The 21505-nt window shown below is 37.8% G+C and overlaps 1 protein-coding gene across 9 annotated transcripts in view; it reads left to right on the forward strand.

Annotated features, from left to right (window-relative positions):
* SMG7 (SMG7 nonsense mediated mRNA decay factor) overlaps window positions 1-21505 on the forward strand; it is a 71188-nt gene that overhangs the window by 10969 nt on the left and 38714 nt on the right. For 4 of the 9 annotated variants that reach the window (XM_084788187.1, XM_084788191.1, XM_084788190.1 and 1 more), the window contains exons 2-4: window positions 10643-10781; window positions 18627-18658; window positions 21051-21168. In XM_084788187.1, the coding sequence (XP_084644313.1) occupies window positions 10678-10781; window positions 18627-18658; window positions 21051-21168 (254 nt within the window). In that variant the 5' untranslated portion in view covers window positions 10643-10677. The remainder of the gene's footprint in view (window positions 1-10642; window positions 10782-18626; window positions 18659-21050; window positions 21169-21505) is intronic. The other 5 variants (XM_084788188.1, XM_084788193.1, XM_084788192.1 and 2 more) reach the window with 2 other exon arrangements.

Genomic DNA, 21505 nt, shown 5'->3' on the forward strand with positions numbered 1-21505 from the left:
TCCCAAGTGCTGGCATTAAAGGCGTGCACCAGATGTGGGTCTGGCCCATCTCTCTTGATAATGTTCAAGCTGCTCCACTTCTCTTTCTCTCCCATCTGACCCTACCATATTACTCACACATTGGGGCGGCTCCCTCTGCCGGCTGGCCACGTGGTCAGCGGGCCCCTGGGTGACATCCTCCATCCATGCTGCATAGCGTGGCACTGTGTAGCTTGATGGCAAGTGGATGTTTATGGCCCACTTGTGCCATGTGCTGGAGGGCAGGTCTGTGGGTGGTGTGGCAGGTGTCTTGTCTGTCTTGTCTTCCTCCTCTAGCATTGTTCTTCCTGGGTTTGATTTGATTTGATTTGATTTTTATGAGTCCTAGGCCGCTTTGGCCACCAAGACAGGCATCAAGCTAGGATGAACAAAGGACTGCCGTCTACTCTGCCCCTGACTGATAAAAGAACACCACCACCACCAAGGTGGACTTCTTTCATTTGGAAATATTCCTATAAGTGATGAAAAATACAAAGCATAATGTTAAGAATCAGCATAAGTGCATTTCAGACATAAAGACTATCTTAGAGCATCTGCAAATCTTTGTGTGAATATACAGTTTGTGGAATGTAACTTAAAGTGTATTTTATTTTTAATATCTAATTTTTCATGTGAATGTGTTTTGTCTGCGTGAATGTCTTCTGTTGACTAAGTACGTGCAGTGCCTGGAGATCCCTTAGGATTTGAATTAGACTGTTCTGAGCTGCCACATGGCTGCTAGGAATCAAACTAGAGTCCTCTGCAAGATAAGTTAGTGAGTGCTCTTAACTGCTGAGCCATCTCTCCAGCCCCACAGTAGATTTTTACACTCAAATTGTTTGACATACTTAAGTTTTTGAGTGACTGAAGCACACATCTTTAAGTTCAAATTAAACAAACTTAACCAAGGAGCACAGCTTATATGGTATAGTTACTGCTTAGTATGCCCTTAGTATGCTTAAGATCCTGAGTTGGATCCCGTCATGTCCCCAGAGCCTTCCCCACCAATAAACCAAATGTGGTTTGTCTTAAGCCTGTTAATCTGAGCACTTAAGAGGTAAAGGCAAGACCTGAAATTTAAAGTTATCCTCAGCTAGGTAACTACATAGCAAGTACGAGGCCAGCCTGTGCTACATGAGCACAGGAGCTTGCCCTCCAAAAGTGAAGATTAATATCTATTTGTAGGACTTTTTTTGTCAGTGAAAATTTCTTATGCATGTGAAATGCCAAAGTACCATAGGAAAAGATTACAGCATTAAAACACGCCTTAAGTATGTTCTAGTTCTTTTTTTTTTTAGACAGGGTTTCTCTCTGTAATAGCCCTGGCTAGCCTGGAACTCACAACGATCCCCTCGCCTCTGCTGTCTAGCACTGAGGACTTAGGTAGTATACTTTCTTTTTATCTTCCCACCCTTAATCTGATAGTCTATCAGCATTTGAAACACCATGATCCGGTTCTTCCTTTCATTCCTTAAAGAAGCTCAGTGAATTTCAGAGAGCCTCCTCTTTTTTTCCCATCGTAAACTTTCCAAAAAAAGTATTCTAACTGCTACTTCCTTGGAAAAAATGAATGCATTTTAAAAGTTGGGGCTGAGAAGTTGTCAGATTATATCTATAATTATAAATGTTATGCTTTATAGCAATACATAATAAACAAAAATCTCACAATCTCAAGTAACTAATATAAAATTAAAGACATTATGATGCATACTTAACACTATTGACTGCAAAGCCTAACTCTGAGGCTCAAAACTCAACTCTGTCAATCTGAGAATGACATTTAGGTTTAGCTATTCTGAGTCTTGTTTGCCTGTCTGTAAAACAGAACAACAGTGGTACATAACTCATAGGATTGCTGTGAAATCAAATAAACAGAGTGTTTAGTGTAATGAGGAATAAAATAAAACCTAAATACTATTATTAGAGAACAAGCAGCATCTCCAAAGCCACTCCTCTCTGTTGGTCTATATAAGCCTTTATGGCATAATGAGAAGACATATCTAAGATTAGAGGTGAATCAATGCTGACCTAAGACCCATGTGACAGTCTAATGATGAGAGCTTTTTAGCAACAGGTCATTATTATATTAAAATAATTTACTATGTTGGGTGTGGTGGCGCACGTCTGTAATCCCAGCACTCGGAAGGCAGGAGCAGGCGGATTGCGGTGAGTTCAAGTCCAGCCTGGTCAACAAAGTGAGTCCAGGACAGCCAAGGCTACGCAGAGAAACCCTGCCTTGAAAAAAACCAAAAAGAATTGGGCAAGTCAGTAAGGGAAAATACACGTAGAGGACTGCTTGTTAGTGGCAGTAACTACCACGCCAGGCTAAAATGACATATTAATATATTAAAATACTGAAAATTAAGTTGATTTAGAAAAGAGGCTCTTCATCTAAAACTACACTGGGCTTTAACATGAGGAAGTTACAACTTCTCATGTAATTCTTCTAATGACCTGTTATGATCATTAGTACCAAAAATAAAACAGAGGCTTAAGGTTACCTTGCTAGTAGGTAAAAGGGACCTGAACTCAGGACACCCTAAAAACAAATTAAGGTAGTCTTAATTCAAAGACCTTCTCAGTCAGTTTGGTGTACCATATTGCTGTCCTAAGAAGCAAGGAAAGAAAAGGAAAGAAGGGGAAGGGGAAGGGAAAAGAAAAGGGAATAGAAAAAGGAAAGAAAAGAAAGCAAGAAGGACAGCAACAAAAAACAAAAGACCTTTGTGTATAAATTTAGCCAGTCAAACCCTTTCTTTTCTGAGACAGGTTTCTCTGTGTAGCCTTGGCTGTCCTGGACTCACTTTATAGACCAGGCTGGCCTTGAATTCACACTGTTTCTCATGCCTCAGCCTCTGGAGTACTGGGATTAAAGGCGTGCACCACTACCGCCTGGTGTCAGTAAAATAAGATTAGATATTAAAAATATCCCAGAACTCTGGAAGCAGACGCAGGAGGATCGCTGTGAGTTCAAGGCCAGCCTGGTCTACAAAGTGAGGCCAGGACAGCCAAGGCTACACAGAGAATCCCTGTCTCAAGTGTGTGTGTGTGTATTTATATAATGCACAAAGACATTATACCAACAATAGGGTCTGAGAGCTTGGTCACAAAGAGCCCTAGCTAGTTTTCTTTTTTCTTTTTTTGGTTTTGGTTTTGGTTTTTTCAAGACAGGGTTTCTCTATGTAGCCTTGGCGGTCCTGGACTCACTTTGTAGACCAGGCTGGCCTCGAACTCACAGTGATCCGCCTGCTTCTGCCTCCCAAGTGCTGGGATTAAAGGTGTGCGCCACCACGCCCAGCTCTAGCTAGTTTTCTTTAGCCCCTTTTATAAGGTACTAGTCCCATTCTCTTTTAAGATTGATTTATTATGTATAGAGTGTTTTGCCTGCATGTGCACCTGCAGGCCAGAAGAGGGCACCAGATCACATTATAGATGGTTGTGAGCCACCCTGTGGTTGCTGGGGATTGAACTCAGAACCTTTGGAAGAACAACCAGTTCTCTTAACCTCTGTGCCATCTCTCTAATCGCTCTAGTCCCATTCTTGAGGGTGTAGCTTTATATGGTATTCATTTCTGAGAGCCAGCACCTCTTAGTATTGTTGCATTGGACATTAAATTTCAACATGCATTTGGGAGGAAACACAACATTCAAACCAGAGCTAGTAGTTAAAAGTTAATCCGTTTGCTTCTAAATTTCCCTCTAGAAATTTTATAGGCCTAGTCTACAATCTATTTTAATTTTGTATATGTTGTGGTGTATTACTTGTTTTCTAGTTAATTTTTTATCCACTTATAGCATCATTTGTTGAGATATTTTCTTTTTTAAATTCCTTGATACTTTTATTAAATATTGGCTATATACAAAAACACACATATACGTAAGTTTCTCAGTCAGTGTTCTACTATTGTGAAGAGACATATTAGCACAGCAACTCTTATCAAAAGAAAGCATTAATTTTGGCTTGCTTACAGTTTCAGAGGTTTAGTCTAATGTCGTCAAAGCAAGAAACATGGGAGCACACAGACAGACGTGGTACTGGAGAGGAGCTGAAAGCTCTACCTCCAGATACACAGGCAGCAGGAAGAGTGTCACTGGGCTTGAGTAGGCCTTCTGAAACCTCAAAGCCCTGCCCCCAGCGACACTTCCTCCAATAAAATCACACACCTCCTAGTCCTTGTAAGTACTGCCACTCCCTAATAGCTAAGTATTCAAATGTGTGAGCCTATGGGGGCTCTTAGGTTCTTTCTTAACCCACCACAGTAATGACATCAGTAGGTGTCTCTGACTCTTGAAATCAGCATGTACCTATGTTCCTTCGCTTAAATTTGAAATCAAGTAGCATACAAATTCCAAAACTTTATTCAGTTGGAAAATTGTTAGTTATAAATGCTTGTATCTCCAGATAAATATAAAAATCATAAGCTGAGGTTTTTATTGAAATTGCACTATTAACTATAGATCATTTGGTGGTAAATTACAGGTATTTCCAAAGAAATGACTTTTGGTTCTCACTTAATTGTTTATTTACATTGTTTTCTTTGTTTCATTTGATTTGTGCTTAGTGCACCCCCTTTTACAGCTTCTAACAATAGATGCTTTTAGTGGTTTTAGACCTTTCTCTTCTATAGAAACATTCAAATCTCTGAAGGCCTCACTGCTGCCTTTGCTGCACACTACATATTATACATATTTCCATTTTTATTTGGTTTAAAACATTTTCAAATTGCTCTTGGGATTGCACCTGTGATTTGTAGTTCTTTGGACTTGCTTTGTAGACCAGGCTGCCTTCTGCCTCCCTGAGTCCTGGGATTAAAGGCGTTCTCCACCCTGGCTTACAGGTTTCAGTTAGATCAGATTGACCTAACCTTACTGGTTTTCTGCCTTGCTTATTCTGTTATTTACTGAAAGATGAATTTTGAAGTGTCTAAGTAACTGTAGATTTTTCTGCTTTTGCTTATTTCTACTTATGTGTTAATTTAAAATGTTATAACAATATACTTGACTCTCTTAATGTTTCTTTCCCCCCTTTCTTTGTGTGTGTGTGTGTGTGTGTGTGTGTGTGTATAGTTCATGCTCGTCTTAATCTGCTTCAGCCTCCAAAGTTTTAGGATTAGTGATATACACTGCCATGCCTGGCTTTATCATTCACCTACCCATCCCTTTTTTGCCTTGTACTATTATCAAGTGTCAACATTTGTTTTAATCTCTATAATCTAGTATTTTTTCCCTTTAATAGACAGTAATCTTAAAATAAATTTAAAACAAGAGGTAAAGTGCTGTTTTATGTTTCCTCATAGATCTATTTGTAGAAATCGTCGCCTCTTTGCTTAGTTTCAGGTTTCCATTTGGTGTGTTCTTTCATCCTGAAAAGCCTTTGCTTTAGTACTCTTTGTGAGTATTGATCTACTGGCCTGAAAGTTCCTTTGTTCTTGTACTTCTGTAAATGTTATTTATTTTCCCTTTGGTTTTGAAAGATATTTTTGCTGGATATAAAGTTATATAGGTTGAGGTTTTCTTGTGGTTTTTTTTGTTTGTTTGTTTGTTTTGGTTTGGTTTTTGTTTTGTTTTGTTCTTCTGTACTTTACAAATGTTGCCTTTGGCTTGCCTTTTTTTTTTTTTTAAATAGGAATTTAGCCATGATTTTTATCTTTATTTTTCCATACCAAGTATGTTTTTCTTTTCCCTTTGTTTGCTTTTTAAGGTTTTCTTCTATTAAAATAACTATCAGTTTTCTTCTGTGGTTAAAGTTTACTTAATCTATGGGTATATGTTGTTCATCAGTTTTGGAAAATACTTGATCTTGACAAATAACAACTCTTAAAATCCTGTATGTTTGGCTGTGGACCAGAGAAATCCATAAAAAAATTTTAATTTTAATGTCTTAGTTTAGTTTCTTCCAGGAGCATTCTGTAGTTGCCATGGATGTATTGTGTGATAGTTCTTCCATATAATATATGCAAGAAATTATAGAATGCCTGTGTTTTATGGTGATTCTCTCTTTAACCAAAGCAGTTCCAAAGGTGGGGGGGTTGCTTCAGTTAGAAAAGAGGGTATGTAGAGACCTCCTGGCAAAGAGCTTGTGCTAGAAGCTGAAAGCCAAGATGGTGTCCTGGAAACGTCTTCACATTTAAGAAAAGGAGACATGTAGGTGTTTTATGCGCTGTTCAAAATGGCAACTTAAATCATAAGCAGTAGTACAATTTTATAATTACATAAGCCGTTGAAAAATGAACTATTGTGCATTATGAAAATGTTTGGGCTCTAGAGTTGTGGGTGTGAATTCCAGTGTAGGTCTTTGTAGCAGTCTTGAACTTGCATAGCAGCTCAGGCTGCTCGCAAGCTTTTGTCCTTCTGCACCAGCCCCTTCCCAGGTAGCTGCCATATGCCATTCCAGGCATAGGGATCCTCAGGCGAGCCCCGGTGCCTGTCAGGGAATGGTTTTTACCACCTTTCCCTCTCTCTTGGCTTTCTTGTCTTTTTTATTTCCTCCCTATCCTCTCTTATCTTAAAAGCCCTTTTGCAAACTGGGAGAAGTTGCTGAAACAGGAGGATTGCCATGAGTTCAGGCGAACCTGGGCTTCAGAGCAAGAACCTGTCTATACTAAGTCACAGAGGCAATCCATAGTCTTAATTATGCTCCACTTTTCCAAAGAAAAACTTGCTTTAATAAGATCCTCAGTGACTTCCACATTGCTAATCCAGTGGTCAGTTTGTAGAGCCCATCTTACTTTTTACCTGTCAACACCATTTATAGGTTCTGCCTTCTTGATACTCTGTTTGTTTGTTTGTTTGTTTTGTTTGTTTGTTTTTTAAGACAGGGGTTCTTTGTGTAGCTCTGGCTGTCCTGGAACTCACTTTGTAGATCCAGCCGGCTTTGAACTCACAGAGATCTGCATGCCTCTGCCTCCTGAGTGCTGGGATAAAAGGCATGCACCACCACTGCCTGCCTTGATGCTCTTTTTTTTTTTTTTTTAAACTTGGCTTCTAGGGCAACTATGTTTAACAATTGTAGTGTTTTCTTTTTCTTTCTTTTTTAAAGATTTTATTTATTTAATGTATATGAGTGTTCTTTCTGCGTGTACACTTGCATGTCAGAAGAGGGCATTAGAGGGTCTAGATGGTTGTGAGCCACCATGTGGTTGCTGGGAATTGATCTCAGGACCTTTGGAAGAGCAGCCAGTGCTCTTAACTGCCAAGCCATCTCTCTAGCCTTTGTATGTGCTTTCTTTTCTGTACTCAGTATAGTTTCTAAATGTCTAGACTTTCCTGGGCTTTAGATCATGTCTGTATACTGGTGATTCCCGGCCAAGCAGCGGTACTCAAAATGTTTCCTTTAAACCCCAGATACTTCGTGTTAATGAAAGTGAGTGACAAAGCCCAGGCAGTAGAGAAGGGTTCAGATATCAGGAGATATGTGATTCACTGGAGGCCAAAGTAATGTACCATAGGCTCTATATGATCTATATCAGGGTTAGTTTGTTAAATTATTTGAACAGAGGACCCATTCTTACATCAGATTTGAAAGTCTAGATAAAACTGAAAATGTGAGATAAATGGCTTCTGGTAAAAATTTGACTTCTGCATATCTTTTATTTTTTAATTTTAGAGACCACTTAAAAGTAGAGAATATTCTTTGTATACCATAATGTACAGACCTTTTGCAGTTAGCTCAGTGTCTTAAATATTGATGCAAGATGTTTAATTAACCTCATCTCCTATATTTACCTTCCTGCTGCAAGTTAGGAAGTTGGACTTTGTACTTCCCTAATCTACTTGTATTTGGTACTATACATTATGTAAAGGCTGTTTCCAGTGTTAAGGATAAAAATCATACTCAGGTTTTTGCTTTTTCCTTTTTAGACTTAAAAACATTCTCAGAGCACTTTTAGGTTCTCACTGAAGTTATTTCTGTTGCCATAGTTCTCTTTTACAATTTGTCATACAGCTAAAATCACATATTTAGCTGTGTCAGAATGACTTCTTTCTTTTAGAATATGCATTAAGGTGTTTTGTTTGTTTTTGCTTTTTTCATGGATTAAATAATAAACAATTGTCTGGCTGTACCACAGATTTTCACCCATTGTAGGTTATCTTGTTGCTCCAGGGTGTGGTGATATTGCTGTAAGCATCTGTGTGCAGGTTTTGTTTGTGTAGGTCCAGAATTATAATTTTTGAGTTTTGTGACAAGCATAAAGTGTGAGGAACTGTAGGCCTCTTCTCCATTGGCTGTACTGCTTTGTGCTATCATTAACAGTCAGGGAGAGCACCCGTGGAGCCACGTATCTATCAACGTTTTGGTTTTGGCAGTGTTTTAGATTTGGGCATCTTAATTGTATAGAAGGGTCATGTTTTCTTTTAATTTATATAAACAATAGTTTCAATTCTATTTTTTACTTTTTCATTTTGTACCCTGATTTGATATTCTGTTAATCAATCCTAATTCTGTCATTCACGTATACAAATATCCGATTATATCACTATTTTCTTTTAAAGTAATCTTTTCTGGCCATTTATCTATCATGGCACTAATTTAATTAAAATCACTTTCTTTTACATTTTTACTCCATTGCAGGACGTGTTTATTCACTTTAGTAGTTTGCATTGCCTTCACGCTTCAGGAAAGCACAGGGCCTATTACAGAGAATTAAGTATTTTAAAAAGCTAATTGAAAACTATTGCTCTGGTATATCACATCTAATACCAAAATTGAGATGAGAAGAAATAACTTCCTGCTTGTTGATGGCCTCATCTAAGTTTCTTGTTTAAGTATGTGAACTACTGAGCTGTTTCATTGTACGTCTCAGATAATTTTTATAGTTAATTTACTGTTCGATATATACTACATAGATCATACATGCATGAAAGGGGATCTGGATTTTAGAGGGATAAGTAAGCATTCATGTGTTTCTCTAATTGTATGAGATGGTGTTTCCCGAACTTACAAAGAAGTTTGTTATTCTTTGTTCCTCTGATTTCTTGGTTTTGTTTTGTTTTGTTTTCTGAAATACCTGAAAACTAGCTTCAAGTTTTGAGTAACCAGGTGTTTAGGATCCTGACTCTAAATCGAGACACCATTCACATTGATGTGTATTTAGTGGGGTAAATGTCTAGTAATCACCATGCTAGTTGTTAAATGTATATACAAGACTGAATAGATCTGACTTCTTTAGTGTTAAAAATATGTAAAAAGATGATTTATTGCTATAGTGCTCCAGTGAAGCAGCGTGTACACACATTCTGGAACAGTTGGCCAAACCGTGTCTGTCGTATAGGAGTTATGTACTCAGTTTTTAAAGTCTAAGAAATGAGTTGGCCAGATGAGGAAAATGGAAGTATATTCCAAGTTGAGTGATTAAAAAGCACGAATAAAGATGTGGATACCAAGAGGCAGAAAGCAAGAAGCCAAGAGTAACAGAGGCTCACTGTCAGAGCCAAAGCTAATTTGCTGTGTCAAGGAAGTTGGGATTATTTTATCTCATTCTTTCTCATGAATATATGCTTTGAAAATATAGCAGCAAAGCCCCCATTGCATGCTTGACATTTCTTTCTGTTAAGACATATTTTAGTGCTAAAAAATTATTTTAGAAAACCATGTGTTCTATTCTAAAATTTATTAGTATGAGTTCCTAGCTTCACTTTCCTAATTTGTAGAAGAAAGATAATAAATTGTATTTGCAATTTTTGACCAGTTGGGAGTTGTAATTAACTATAAATAATAACAATAAATGGCAGTAATGGCTAACTTATTTTCGGTGCTCATAGTACTGATGACTTTACCTCTGTTATTCTCCATCCTCAGAACATCTTAGTGAGGTGGCTTATTACGTCCATCTTCTAACTAAACTCGGGTGCAGAGCTTAAAACTGAACCCAAGCAGTCTGAATAAGAAGACCCTTATCTCTTATGCTCCCATTCTGGGAGATCACATCTATAGAGCACTTAAGTATAATGTCTAGCACATAAGTAAGAACTGTAAATATAGACAATGATGAATAGCCAATAATTTACTCACTGTGCCTAAATCATTTGATACCTCAGGAAATTGTTCTTTTTCCTGTGGCTTGCTTTCTGGCACACCACCTAGCACATGATGTGGAGCTGTGCTTTTAACTACCACCTTCTGTTACCTGCTGCTTTATTGATCTGTTTATGCCCACTTGCCTTATCACTGTATATTCTGTCCTTAATCCAGTGTCTCGCACATAAAAATGACCAAATACTGTTTGGTGACTGAAAACCTAAAAACCTGACCTCTGCTCATCTAAGAATTGGTTCAGTTGCTTGTATATGGCTTTCTCTTGGTTAAGAGTCCATCTGTTCTGATGATGTACCTGAGCAGTCTTACCCTGCAGAGCCCTGCAGGGTGATGTGTCTATCATGTGAAATCACTCAGTTTGTAAACAGTGATGCACATGAGGGCAGCACTAAGCCAAAATCATTTAGAAAAATCACACAAAACATTTAAAGGTGTTTTAAGAAACTAATATAAAAAGAAAAAAATCTTTGCTATTTTTCCTTTGCTTTTTACATTGTCATTTCAATTAAAATTTTTAAAGTTTTTCCCCAGGGGCATTCTCTATTTTTTTTTTTTGTGTTAACTCATATTTTCCTCCTCTCCTCTGTCTAGAGTGTCTTAAACCATTCTACCTTGTGAAAAATTGGATGTTCTTGCAGATAGTCATTGTGGGAGAAAACGTTTCATTTAAGTCCCAGATGAGGACCGAAAACTTGAAATCAGAGGAGCATCTGAAATCAAGTAATATTAGGTAGGATAAAAACTATAAGGGATTTCTGTACTGTATTAATTTCTAGTATGTATATTAAAATTTTCATAGTCTGTGGACATTAAAAAAAGAATTTGAGACTTCCTAAAGGATGGGGGAGGGATATGCTAAAGATTCTATTTTTACTTATGTGGCTTTATGAGAAATTAAGCTAGGTTTACTTTGACATCTTATGGTACAAATAAACTTTTTAAAAAATGTACTGAAATACATTTCAGGAACTTGTATATTAAGATATAAAATTTCTGAGCATTTATAAGCATTAAAATATGGGATTCATCTTTTTCATATAAATTTTTCCTTTATTTTTTATTTTTGTATATGGGTGTTTTACCTGTATATGTATGTATATGCCTCAAGCATGCAATATGTAGTCTAGAACAGGGTATTGGATAACCTGGGACTGGAGTTAAAAATGAGCTTGAGCCACCGTGCTAGTGCTGGGAGAAGAATCTGGCTCCGCTGGAAGAGTAACCCATGCTCTTAACTGCTGAGCCATCTTTCTGGCTTCCTGAGATACATCTTACAAATTATCCTTTAGAGTTAAAGAAAATTTGTGTCACATATCTAGTGATTTATTTGAGTGCAGGAAATGACAGTTCTGGGTTTGGTATGTCAGTATGAATGGAATTAAATGTCTGAAAGACCCCTAGAGTTTTGTGAAATGTATTATAGAGTACCTTTTGTGATAATATATTACAGTGTGTATAACAGTGTGACCGTTGGTAACTCTTGCTCTCACATCTTAATGACATAGCATGTCTGATTAATATCAAAAATGGGGTTTTACAACTGAGGGTTGTCCCTATAAGTCAACACTATGATTGATGGTGACACTTTTGTAGCTACTTCATTTCAGAAAACCTGCTTTATTTTTTAAACTGTGTCTAAGCTCTGGTTCTGGAATTACATTGCAAGATAGAATCCGAGCTCTGCTACATTCTGATTCTGCTATAGTAGGCTATTCCATCACTCCTTTTCTGTTTTACCATCCACAAATGTGTGCATCAGCTACTCATCTGATAGAATGGCTAGAACTTGAAGCTATTTGCTTGTCTTCAGTGCTAGGATCAAACATGGAGTTGGGCATGGCTCAGCAAGCGTTCTGCTATTGAGTTATGTCCCTAGCCCTGGTTTTGTTTTGTTTTCAGATAGAGTCTTGCTATACAGCCAGGGTAGCCTTGGATCTCTATGTCATGCAGAGATGACCCCATACTTTGAATCCTGCTGCTTCTTTCTCAGGACCACTGGTGTGTTATAGGCATGTGCCTCTACCCTGAGTGAAATGTAAAGACTTTATAATAGATGAAAGCATGACAAGAAAACCTAGCAAATAATATATTATCAAATGATATTACTAGGCTAGTAATTTTTAAAAGACTTTATTACATATTCAGTGTTCTGCCTACATGTATGCCTGCACACCAGAAGGGGGCACTAGATCTCATTATAGATGGTTATGAGCCACCGTATGGTTGCCGGGAATTGAACTCAGGACTTCTGGAAGAGCAGATAGTGCTCTTAACCATGGCTCCATCTCTTCAGCCCATAGGCTATTAATTTTTAACCAATGGATCTGGACTCTGTTGTCAGCATGGCATTTCAGTCACTTATTATTTGCTTCCTATGTTACCGGGTCTCGATTTTAAATGGTATTTTGAAATAATCAGTTATAATCATAATATGTTTAGAGAGAAATGACAGAAATGTAGCATTTTGACCCAGTTCTTTTGTAATTTCTCTGTGTCTGTCACCACCATTATTTTGTTTGTTTGTTTGTTGTTTTTGATTTTCAAGACAGGGTTTCTCTCTGTAGCTTTGGCTGTCCTGGACTCACTTTGTAGACCAGGCTGGCCTGGAAATCACAGCGATCCGCCTGCCTCTGCCTCCCGCGTGCTGGCATTAAAAGCATGCGCCACCCCTGGCCGACCAACGTTATTTTTTTTATTCATACTAAAAATACTGGTTTTATTTTCTGCTTATATGAGAACATAGTCTTATGGCATCTAAATAGCGTCTCTGTTTGTCCTACAGCATTATGTGGAGGTAAAGAAATAGGGGTTTTGACTGCCACTTTGAAGTGTTGCATTTAATAAATTGTGCTTTTTCATAAGAGATCTTGTGAAACTGTAAGGGAAGGGACACCTGATTAGAATACAGTTAGCAAGTAGTTTGGTCACAGATTGTCCTTTGAGAGGTCACTTACATGCTTTGTTTTGTTTATTCCTCATAACAACTGTCACCTCCAAATCCCTGCCTATACTACCTACTGTCCTGGCTACCTACTTGAAGTGATTTTAGACTCTTTGCTCTGCTTTGTTCCTCCCTCCCTCTTTCCTAGTTTTAACTTTGGAGAATTCTTAGAAAACGGAGTCCAGGACAGCCAAGGCTACACAGAGAAACTCTGTTTTTTTTTGGGGGGGGGATAAAAAGAAAAGAAAGGAGTTTTTTTTTTTTTTTTACTTAACAGTATTAAATGAGTATTATCATTTAATTCACTTCCAATTATGCCCTTCAGTCCATGCTTCATGCATCTGGTATTATTATTCCAAGTATGTGTGTGCCCTGTGTATATGAGGTGCCCACAGATGCAAGGTAAGACAACAGTGCTCTTACAGTGTTTTGGGGTTTTTTGTTTGGTTTTTTGAGACAGGGTTTCTCCGTGTAGCCTTGGCTGTCCTGGACTCACTTTGTAGACCAGGCTGGCCTCGAACTCACAGAGATCCACCTGCCTCTGCCTCCCGAGCACTGGGACTGAAGGCGTGTGCCACCACCGCCCAGCACACTCTTACTTTTAGCAGTGATTTCCTGTGATAGGACTGAATTTGAACTACCGAACACATCATGATGAAGTCTTCTTACAATCTGCTGCCTTCCTTGGTTCTCCAGCTTCAGCTGTAGCTTTTGGCTTTGCATTTTATCTTTGCTTTACTTAGCTTTGTCTTTTGCTCTCATCCTTGAAATTCTCAGATCAGAGTGGTCCTTAACAAACTATATATACACACTCAAAGAATATAGGTCATGGAGAGAATGTCTGGCATAGAGCAGTGGCTCTCACCCTTCCTGATGTTGCAACCCTTTAATACAGTTCCTCATGTTCTGATAACCTCCAACCAAGAAACTACTGTGTTGCTACTTTATAACTATGATTTTGCTACTGTTATGAATGGTAATGTAAATATCTGATATGCAGAATCTGATATGCAACTCCTGTAAAAGGTGAAAGGGTTATGCTGCACCTCCCCTCCCCCTGCTCTCCCCCCATCCCCCCCGCCCCACACACACAAAGAGGTCACTACTCACAGGTTGAAACGGCTGGTATGCAGCATTGGAGTGTGCAGAGATTTTATACACTGGGCAAAAGCAAGTTAATTATGAGAAAAACTTGCTATCTAAAGAGCTATATATTTATGTTTCTGTGTGTTCATAAGTACATACTCACTTGACAGCATTTGGCCTGCTATTTTTTATAATTACAATTTGGTTCTTATGTTTATGACTATAATAAGTAATATTGTAAATATCCCAAATTGTTCCTGAGAACTTATGTTGAACAAGTGAACAGAGTAACAAATTAAAAACCTATCTTGACTCTAGTCACTTCTCCCACATTGAAAGAGTTTAGCATTTGTATGTTTGTTTGTTTTTTTAAAGATTTATTTATTATTACATACACAGTACTCTGCCTATATATACACCTGCAGGTCAGAAGAAGGCATCAGATCACATTATAGATGATTGTGAGCCACCATGTGGTTGCTGGGAACTGAACTCAGGACCTCAGGATGAAGAGTTAGTGCTCTTAACCTCTGAGCCATTTCTCTAGCACGTATGTTTTATTTTAATAGCTGTGTGCTTAAGAATGGTTTTATTTTATTAAACAGCAAACGTGGGTCTGAAGTTCAGGTAGAAAAAGAATTGTTAATGTGTTCCTGTTCCACGGGTTGTTACTGTTATGTTGAGTTTTACTTTCTTACATGCAGAGCTTAGCTGCAGTGATAAGAGCTATATTCTGAAGCCACGTTGCTGAGTTCAAGTGCTACTACCAACTGTGAGCATGACCTTGCTACTTATCTCTTCATGCTTATGTTTCCTTAAAGTATAAGATGGAGACAGTTAAACTGTCTCTAGGCCCTTAGAACAGTATCTGGCAATGATATTATAATGTGATGCTAGTTCTTGAAGATGCTAGTGCTTGAGATGCATTAAATATATTTATAGATCTTGAGTCTGTTTTCTCCATGTGAATTGTTTCAATATGTAGCGTTAATGTATTTATTATTATTGATCCAAGCCCTTTAACTTCACTTTTTTCTTATATTGCTTAACAGGCATAGTGTATTTCTCTTAATGAATAACTAAAAGCTCTACTAGGTGTGATGGTAACACCTGTAGTCCCAGCGCTTGGGGAGAGTACGGCAGGATGGTCTTCAAAGTTGAAGACCACCTGGTAATATGTAACATAATAAAACAAAAGTCCAAAGATAATGTATATACTCTGAAATTTTTATATTTTATAGCTGTATTTGTTTTATTATTAAGAGTATGGTCATTTACTTTTTGGATTCTTGGACTATTCATTCCTTTGACTAAGAACCAAAAACCTTGCCATTGCTTACATTTTCTCCTGGGAGAGGACATTAAGGCTTGTCTCATCCCGGTGGGTGGAACTGTAGAGGCAGATGTGTCTTGCATGTTCTACAGCAAATTTCAGGCCAGCCAAGGCCATACAATGAGACCCTACTTTTTAAGGATGTTTATTTTTATATGAGCATTGGCTATAAACTATAATTATTAATTTGCTGAAGCTCTTTATCAAGAATTTTGGGAGTATAGTTTGGTTTTTGTGCTTGTTTTCCTTTAGAAAGAAAACTTAAGAAACATTGGTAGTTTTGTGATTTTTGGATTTCAATATCATATGACAGTGGTCTCGTAAAGATTTTCTAAATAGGCCTGGAGAGATGGCTTACCAGTTAAGAGCACTGTCTGTTCTTCCAGAGGTCCTGAGTTCAATTCCCAGCAACCACATGGTGACTCACAACCATCTATAATGTGATCTGATGCCCACTTCTACTGTGCATGAAAGTAGAACATTCATATACATAAAATAAATAAATAAATCTTTAAAAAAAGATTTTCTAAATGGTGAAAGTTAAAACCTAAAGTGACCAGTGAAGCTGGACTATATGAATGTTGAGATTTACTATATGACACACTGGTACTAAGCACAGCTATCTTAGTGTTGTTCTTTTGATTTTTTTTTTTTAAAGCAGGTTTTTTTGTTTGTTTTGTTTGATTTTCATGACAGGGTTTCTGTGTGGAGCCTTGGCTGACCTGTACTGACTTTGTAAACCAGACTGTCCTCAAACTCACGGCAATATACCTGCCTCTGACTCCCAAGTGCCAGGATTAAAGAAGTATGCCCCCATACCCGGCTCTGTTCATTTGATTTGACAGTCCTTTTGTACCGGATTCTTTTCAAAGCTTAATATATTAAAAAAAAAAAAAAAAAAAAAAGCAAGCAGGGCACCGTGGCACAATGCCTGTACCTGTAATCCCAACACTCATTTTATATTTTACTGAAGTTAAATTTACAGTCAGTAGGGGCTGGAGTGGTAAGAACAGTGGCTTCTCTTCAGAGGGCATTGGCTCCATTTCTACCTACAACCTGTAACACTCTCTTCTGTTCTTTGCTGGCTCTATGCACAGAAATGGTCCACAGACTTACATTGCCTTAGGTAGGGTTTCTGTTGCTGTGATAAACACCATGACCAAAAGCAACTTGGGGAGGAAAGGTTTATTTCACTTAGACTTCCAGTCCATCCTAAAAGGAAATCAGGGCAGGAACTGCTTATTGGCTTGCTTGCTTACCCTCTTACTTTCTTACACAACTCAGGATCACTTGCCTAGGGGTAGCACCTCCCCTGTTGAGCTGGGCCCTCCCACATTATTAATCAGTCAAGAAAATGTCCTTGCAGGCTTTTCCACAGACCAATCTGTTGAAGGCATTTTCTTAGTTGAGGTTCCTTCTCAAATGACTCTAGCTTGTGTCAAGTTGACAAAAACCAGGGCACAGGCCAAACACCCATACACATGAAATAAAAATAAAATTTAAAAATTTATAGTTGCTGTAAAATACTTAATTATGGAAAGAGTGCTGTCTGTAAAACATTTAGTACTTTAATATTCTTCTAGCTTTTGTGTCAATTTAGGTCTTTGAAATGGAAATCTCAAGTTGTAACAACCTTAAAATTTTTTTGTTAGTTGACACACAACCACACACGCAGAGGGTACAGTATGATGTTGAGTTGCATGTATTCATTTGCTAATGATCCAAGCTCAGGCTGTTTGACATATTCTTCACCCTATGTATTTATCACTTCTTGGTGGGGATAACATTCAAAAATCGACTTCTCTAGCTGTTAAGATTAGATAGTCAGCATGTATTGTTAACTATAATCATTCTTCTGTGTAAGAGAATACCAGAACCCTGGGGGAGAGCGTGCTTTAGAGTTCCTGCTAAACATTATGCTAGTCAAAGAGGGACTCTAATTATATTTGTTCTTAAAGCTGTGATGCCTACTTATTAAAAAGTGACCATGGGAGCGTTAAAGTTTCCTTGCCTCAGATGGGTTTCCCAAGGAATTTTGGTGCTCTGACTAAGACACAAGGCATAAGTAGTTATTGGCCCATAAAGGGGTGGTGGTGGTGGTGTTCTTAGCTGATGGCAGACCACTAGATTAAGCATAAGAGCGGGATGAAAGTTCATAGTTTAGAGACAACAGAATTTGTCACTAAAGATTTTGTAGTGGAAAATCACTAAATGTTTAAGTTCAGATGGATGGTTTGTAAAATCAAGCATTCATTCAAATACATATTTTGCAGTAGTTCAAATGAGGGATGGGTGTAACATGGGAAGGTGGCTAAAAACTGAATGCAGTGAAAGTTCAGTAAGTATTTGAAGGACAGCATTTCTCTGGAATTGGTAAATATTAGGGCTTTGGGAGAAGGTTGGCTTGAAGGACTTCTGGGGGTTTTGTCCTCCACAGCTGGAAAGCCATGATAAATCTGCCAAGATAGATAAAAAAGAACAAAACACTCCTAAGAGAATGAAGTATGGAGTTCAGAATGAAGCACGGCGTTCAGGGTATAGACTGTGAGGTCAGTGTAGGGCCTCTCCAAAAACAGACACTTCCTGAACGTCAGAGAGGGAAAAGATAGGTTAAAAAAAAAAATAAAGTGTGGAAAACTTGAGTATGTTTGAATGCCAAAGAGGTGGAAAGGTCCAATAGCAAGGGAGCTTTTTAAGATTGTCAAAAAGAAGAAAGAATAATCATGACTCAATGAAATGCTAGAAAGAATGGTCCATTGAAATGAACTTTGACTTCCTAAGGAGAGTGATGTGTAAGTGCAGTAAATGCCCAGGCACAGGAATAGTTCTTCTAGAGCAGGGCTCTGAGACAGTCATTTGCCAGGGGTAAATGGGACAAGAATGAGCAGCTTGACAAGAGTGAACATTTGAAATGCTTATGGTAGCCAGTAAAGTGAAAACAAACTAGTCTTCAAGGCACGTGGGAGGGGAGAAGCTTGTCTTTACAATCGGATTGGAGAACAAGAAACAACTCTTTATGGAAGTCACCAGTTTAATCTGTGAAATAATTTTTAAGTATGACATCAATTTGTCAAGACTCATGCTACACTAGATGTTAAAGGAGAGCATAAATTTCCCTGCCATATAGCCTTATTGTAATACATTAACTTGGTGCTTTAGTGTTTATGTTAATTTGACTTGGTTTGTTTTTAACTATTGTTCTTTTTCTTATCCAGGCAGGCAGAAGTCCTGAAGGCTGAAATGACAGGTATTGGCTGTCTTTTTTTTTTTTTTTTTTAACAACTTCGTTTATTCTATTAAGTTAATGGAAGAAAATTTATTTTCTCACTTAAGATGTAGTAACAAGCACTCTATGGTTGCCAAGTACTTCTCAGGAGTTTAATGTATATGCCACATTTGAGTTGCTATTAATGTATATAATCATTTAATTTTTATAAACTTTTTAATTAATAATTTAAGATATAAAATAATTCACATTCCATGTAACTATAAAACTGTGGCATTTGATTAATATTTTTGTAGGAAAATGTTTTTTCCATTTATAGTGACTCAAACCTGAGTAGTAAATAAACCTTAAGGAAGAATGTTTTTAAAGAAACTAAACTGAAAGTATGAAATTTAGTGAGCTACCTTTTTCTTATACATCTTTTCTGCTGAGTAATAGCTAAAGCCCTTTGGGAAGAGTTTTTGGACTTAGCCGCTGAAGTGAACAGATAATTCAAAGCTAGTGCTTAGCATGCCCATCATAACAGCATGAGTTAGCCTAACCTGTCAGATACGTGATACTAGGTAGTATTCTAATTTGGGAGGAATTTAGTTTTATGGTTAACCCTCAAAGGATTCAGCTACTGTTGGCTTGATAACCAGAATTCTGGCCAAGATTTACAGTTGAAGAGGGCATATACTAAGTACTGGGGAGGTGGTGTTTCCTCAGCTCTGACAGCTACAGGCTGGGGTTTATGAGGAACCTGATTATTGTATCATAAGGAACAAAACAAAAAGAGGAAGAAGGCTTACAGTGTAGTCACTGCTGCTTTTCCTATTAATGCATTTGTGGTCATCATCCATATTAGGTGATAACCAGTGTCAGAATTATACTCTTGAACTGACACTGAAAGTATTATCTGTGGAGCAAGTTTCATATACCATGTATATACTTTTTTCGAAGTATTTATATTTACTTAATTGAATGTCATTTATAGTCCCTAAAGCCCAGTGTAGCAGCACACACCTGTAATCTTAGCACATGGGAAGTGAAAGGTGGGAATAACACAAGCTCAAGAGCAGTATGATCTCATAGAGAGTTCTAAGCTAGCCTCAGCTACACAGTGAGATCATGTCTCCAAACAAATGAACAAAAAAACACTTTCTAAGACCCAAATCTTACTAGCCAGCAAACCTCTGTATTAATTCAAATATCCAGGGCATTTTCTTTGCTGAATAGGATTGTGGTGGCTTACCTAAACAGGAATTGAAATTGTGGCATTGTGTAGCAGCAAACTGCTAAATGAAGTTAAATTGCCTAACTGGACATCAGAAATTGATGATTGCAAAGTTCACTAAGTAGTTCTACTGAGTCAGCTTACTATCAGCATTTGAACTGTTTACCCTACAGGACTTTGGAGGAAAATGTGGCTCCAGTTCATAAATACACATTTAGAACCTGACTTTCTAATTCTGTCCTATATACAGTTACTCATCAGACATTTTGAGCAATTTAATCTCAGACTTCTGTCTGTCTTCACATTAAACAGCTATAGTATGGCTTGATTACAGAAATGCCTTGGATGGCCATGTCCCATTCATGAAAATAATTCTCTCTATTTCATTAGGGTGGCATAATGAGTAGGAATAATCCAGGCATCTGCTGGATGGTGATCTGATAGAAAAATTTTGTGAGGATCTTTGTAGGAGTAATTCAAAATAAAAAGGAAACATGATTTGGATAGAGATATAATTATGGGGGTAAATAATTTTATGTAAATCAATTACTTGAAATGTAATGGCTTACTATGAGATATATGGCTCGCTGTGACATGAACAGACAGAAAGCCAAACCAGAAGCAAAGGGTGAATTATTTTTCAGTGGCCATTTTGATTTCATAATGTATTTTAAAGCTGAAACACAGAGGCTGTGGGAATGGTTAATACCCAGGAGTTCCTGCTACATGAACATGGGGGTATAGCTGAGGTTCTAGCAACCCTGTCAAATCATCCTGGGCATACCTACCCCAAGGGGCGGGGAAGGTAGGGACAGGAAGAGCACTGGGACTTTATCACTGACAAACCTGAAACTGTAGACTCAGTGAGAGACCTTGTCTCAAAGGAGCAGGTGGAGAGTGATGCCCTCCTCTGCTCTACTCATCCAGTTCAGACATCCACACTCATCCTTCATGCACACGCACACACGGTTTAAAAAAGAGCTAAAAGGCAAACAAAAACATTTTTAATCAGATTTAGTCATTAGCTGAAAAGCAGAAGGTAAAAGTCATTTGAAATATAGTGACATAAAACTTGTATAGCTGTGGATGGAATGTGCTGAGAGCAGACTTGCTTTGGTGGATGGAGAAAGAAGCAATTGTTGGTGTGGCTCATGGATTAACTGACCTAACTTAAGATAGTGTTTTTCTCTTATGCAGATTCTAAGCTGGGTCCAGCTGAAGTCTGGACGTCCAGGCAAGCTCTGCAGGACTTATACCAGAAAATGCTAGTTACTGATCTGGAATATGCTTTAGACAAGAAAGTGGAACAGGATCTGTAAGTATTGTCACTGAGGACGCCCCTGTGCAATCAGGAATCTCGTCAAAATTTTAAAACATTATGGTTGGTTGATTGTTTCTCAGCCTTCCCTAGCGTAAGCTCTTTCAAAGACAGAGCATTTAACTATTAGTATTTTTTCAGGTTTAGTCTTTGAAGGTAAGAGGAGTAATCTGAATTTTACCAGAGGCAGCTCTTACTGCATGTGGGAATAAATAAATCTAAACATGTGTGATGTGTCAAATTCTAAGAGCTTATCTGTAATGATAATCTTATCTGTATTATCTTATACTTAAATTTCCTTTGATCAGTGGGATTTTGTGTTTGGTCTTAGCCC

This window comes from Acomys minous (genome assembly GCF_964271855.1).
Source record: "Acomys minous genome assembly, chromosome: 1".
Classification (NCBI taxonomy): domain Eukaryota; kingdom Metazoa; phylum Chordata; class Mammalia; order Rodentia; family Muridae; genus Acomys; species Acomys minous.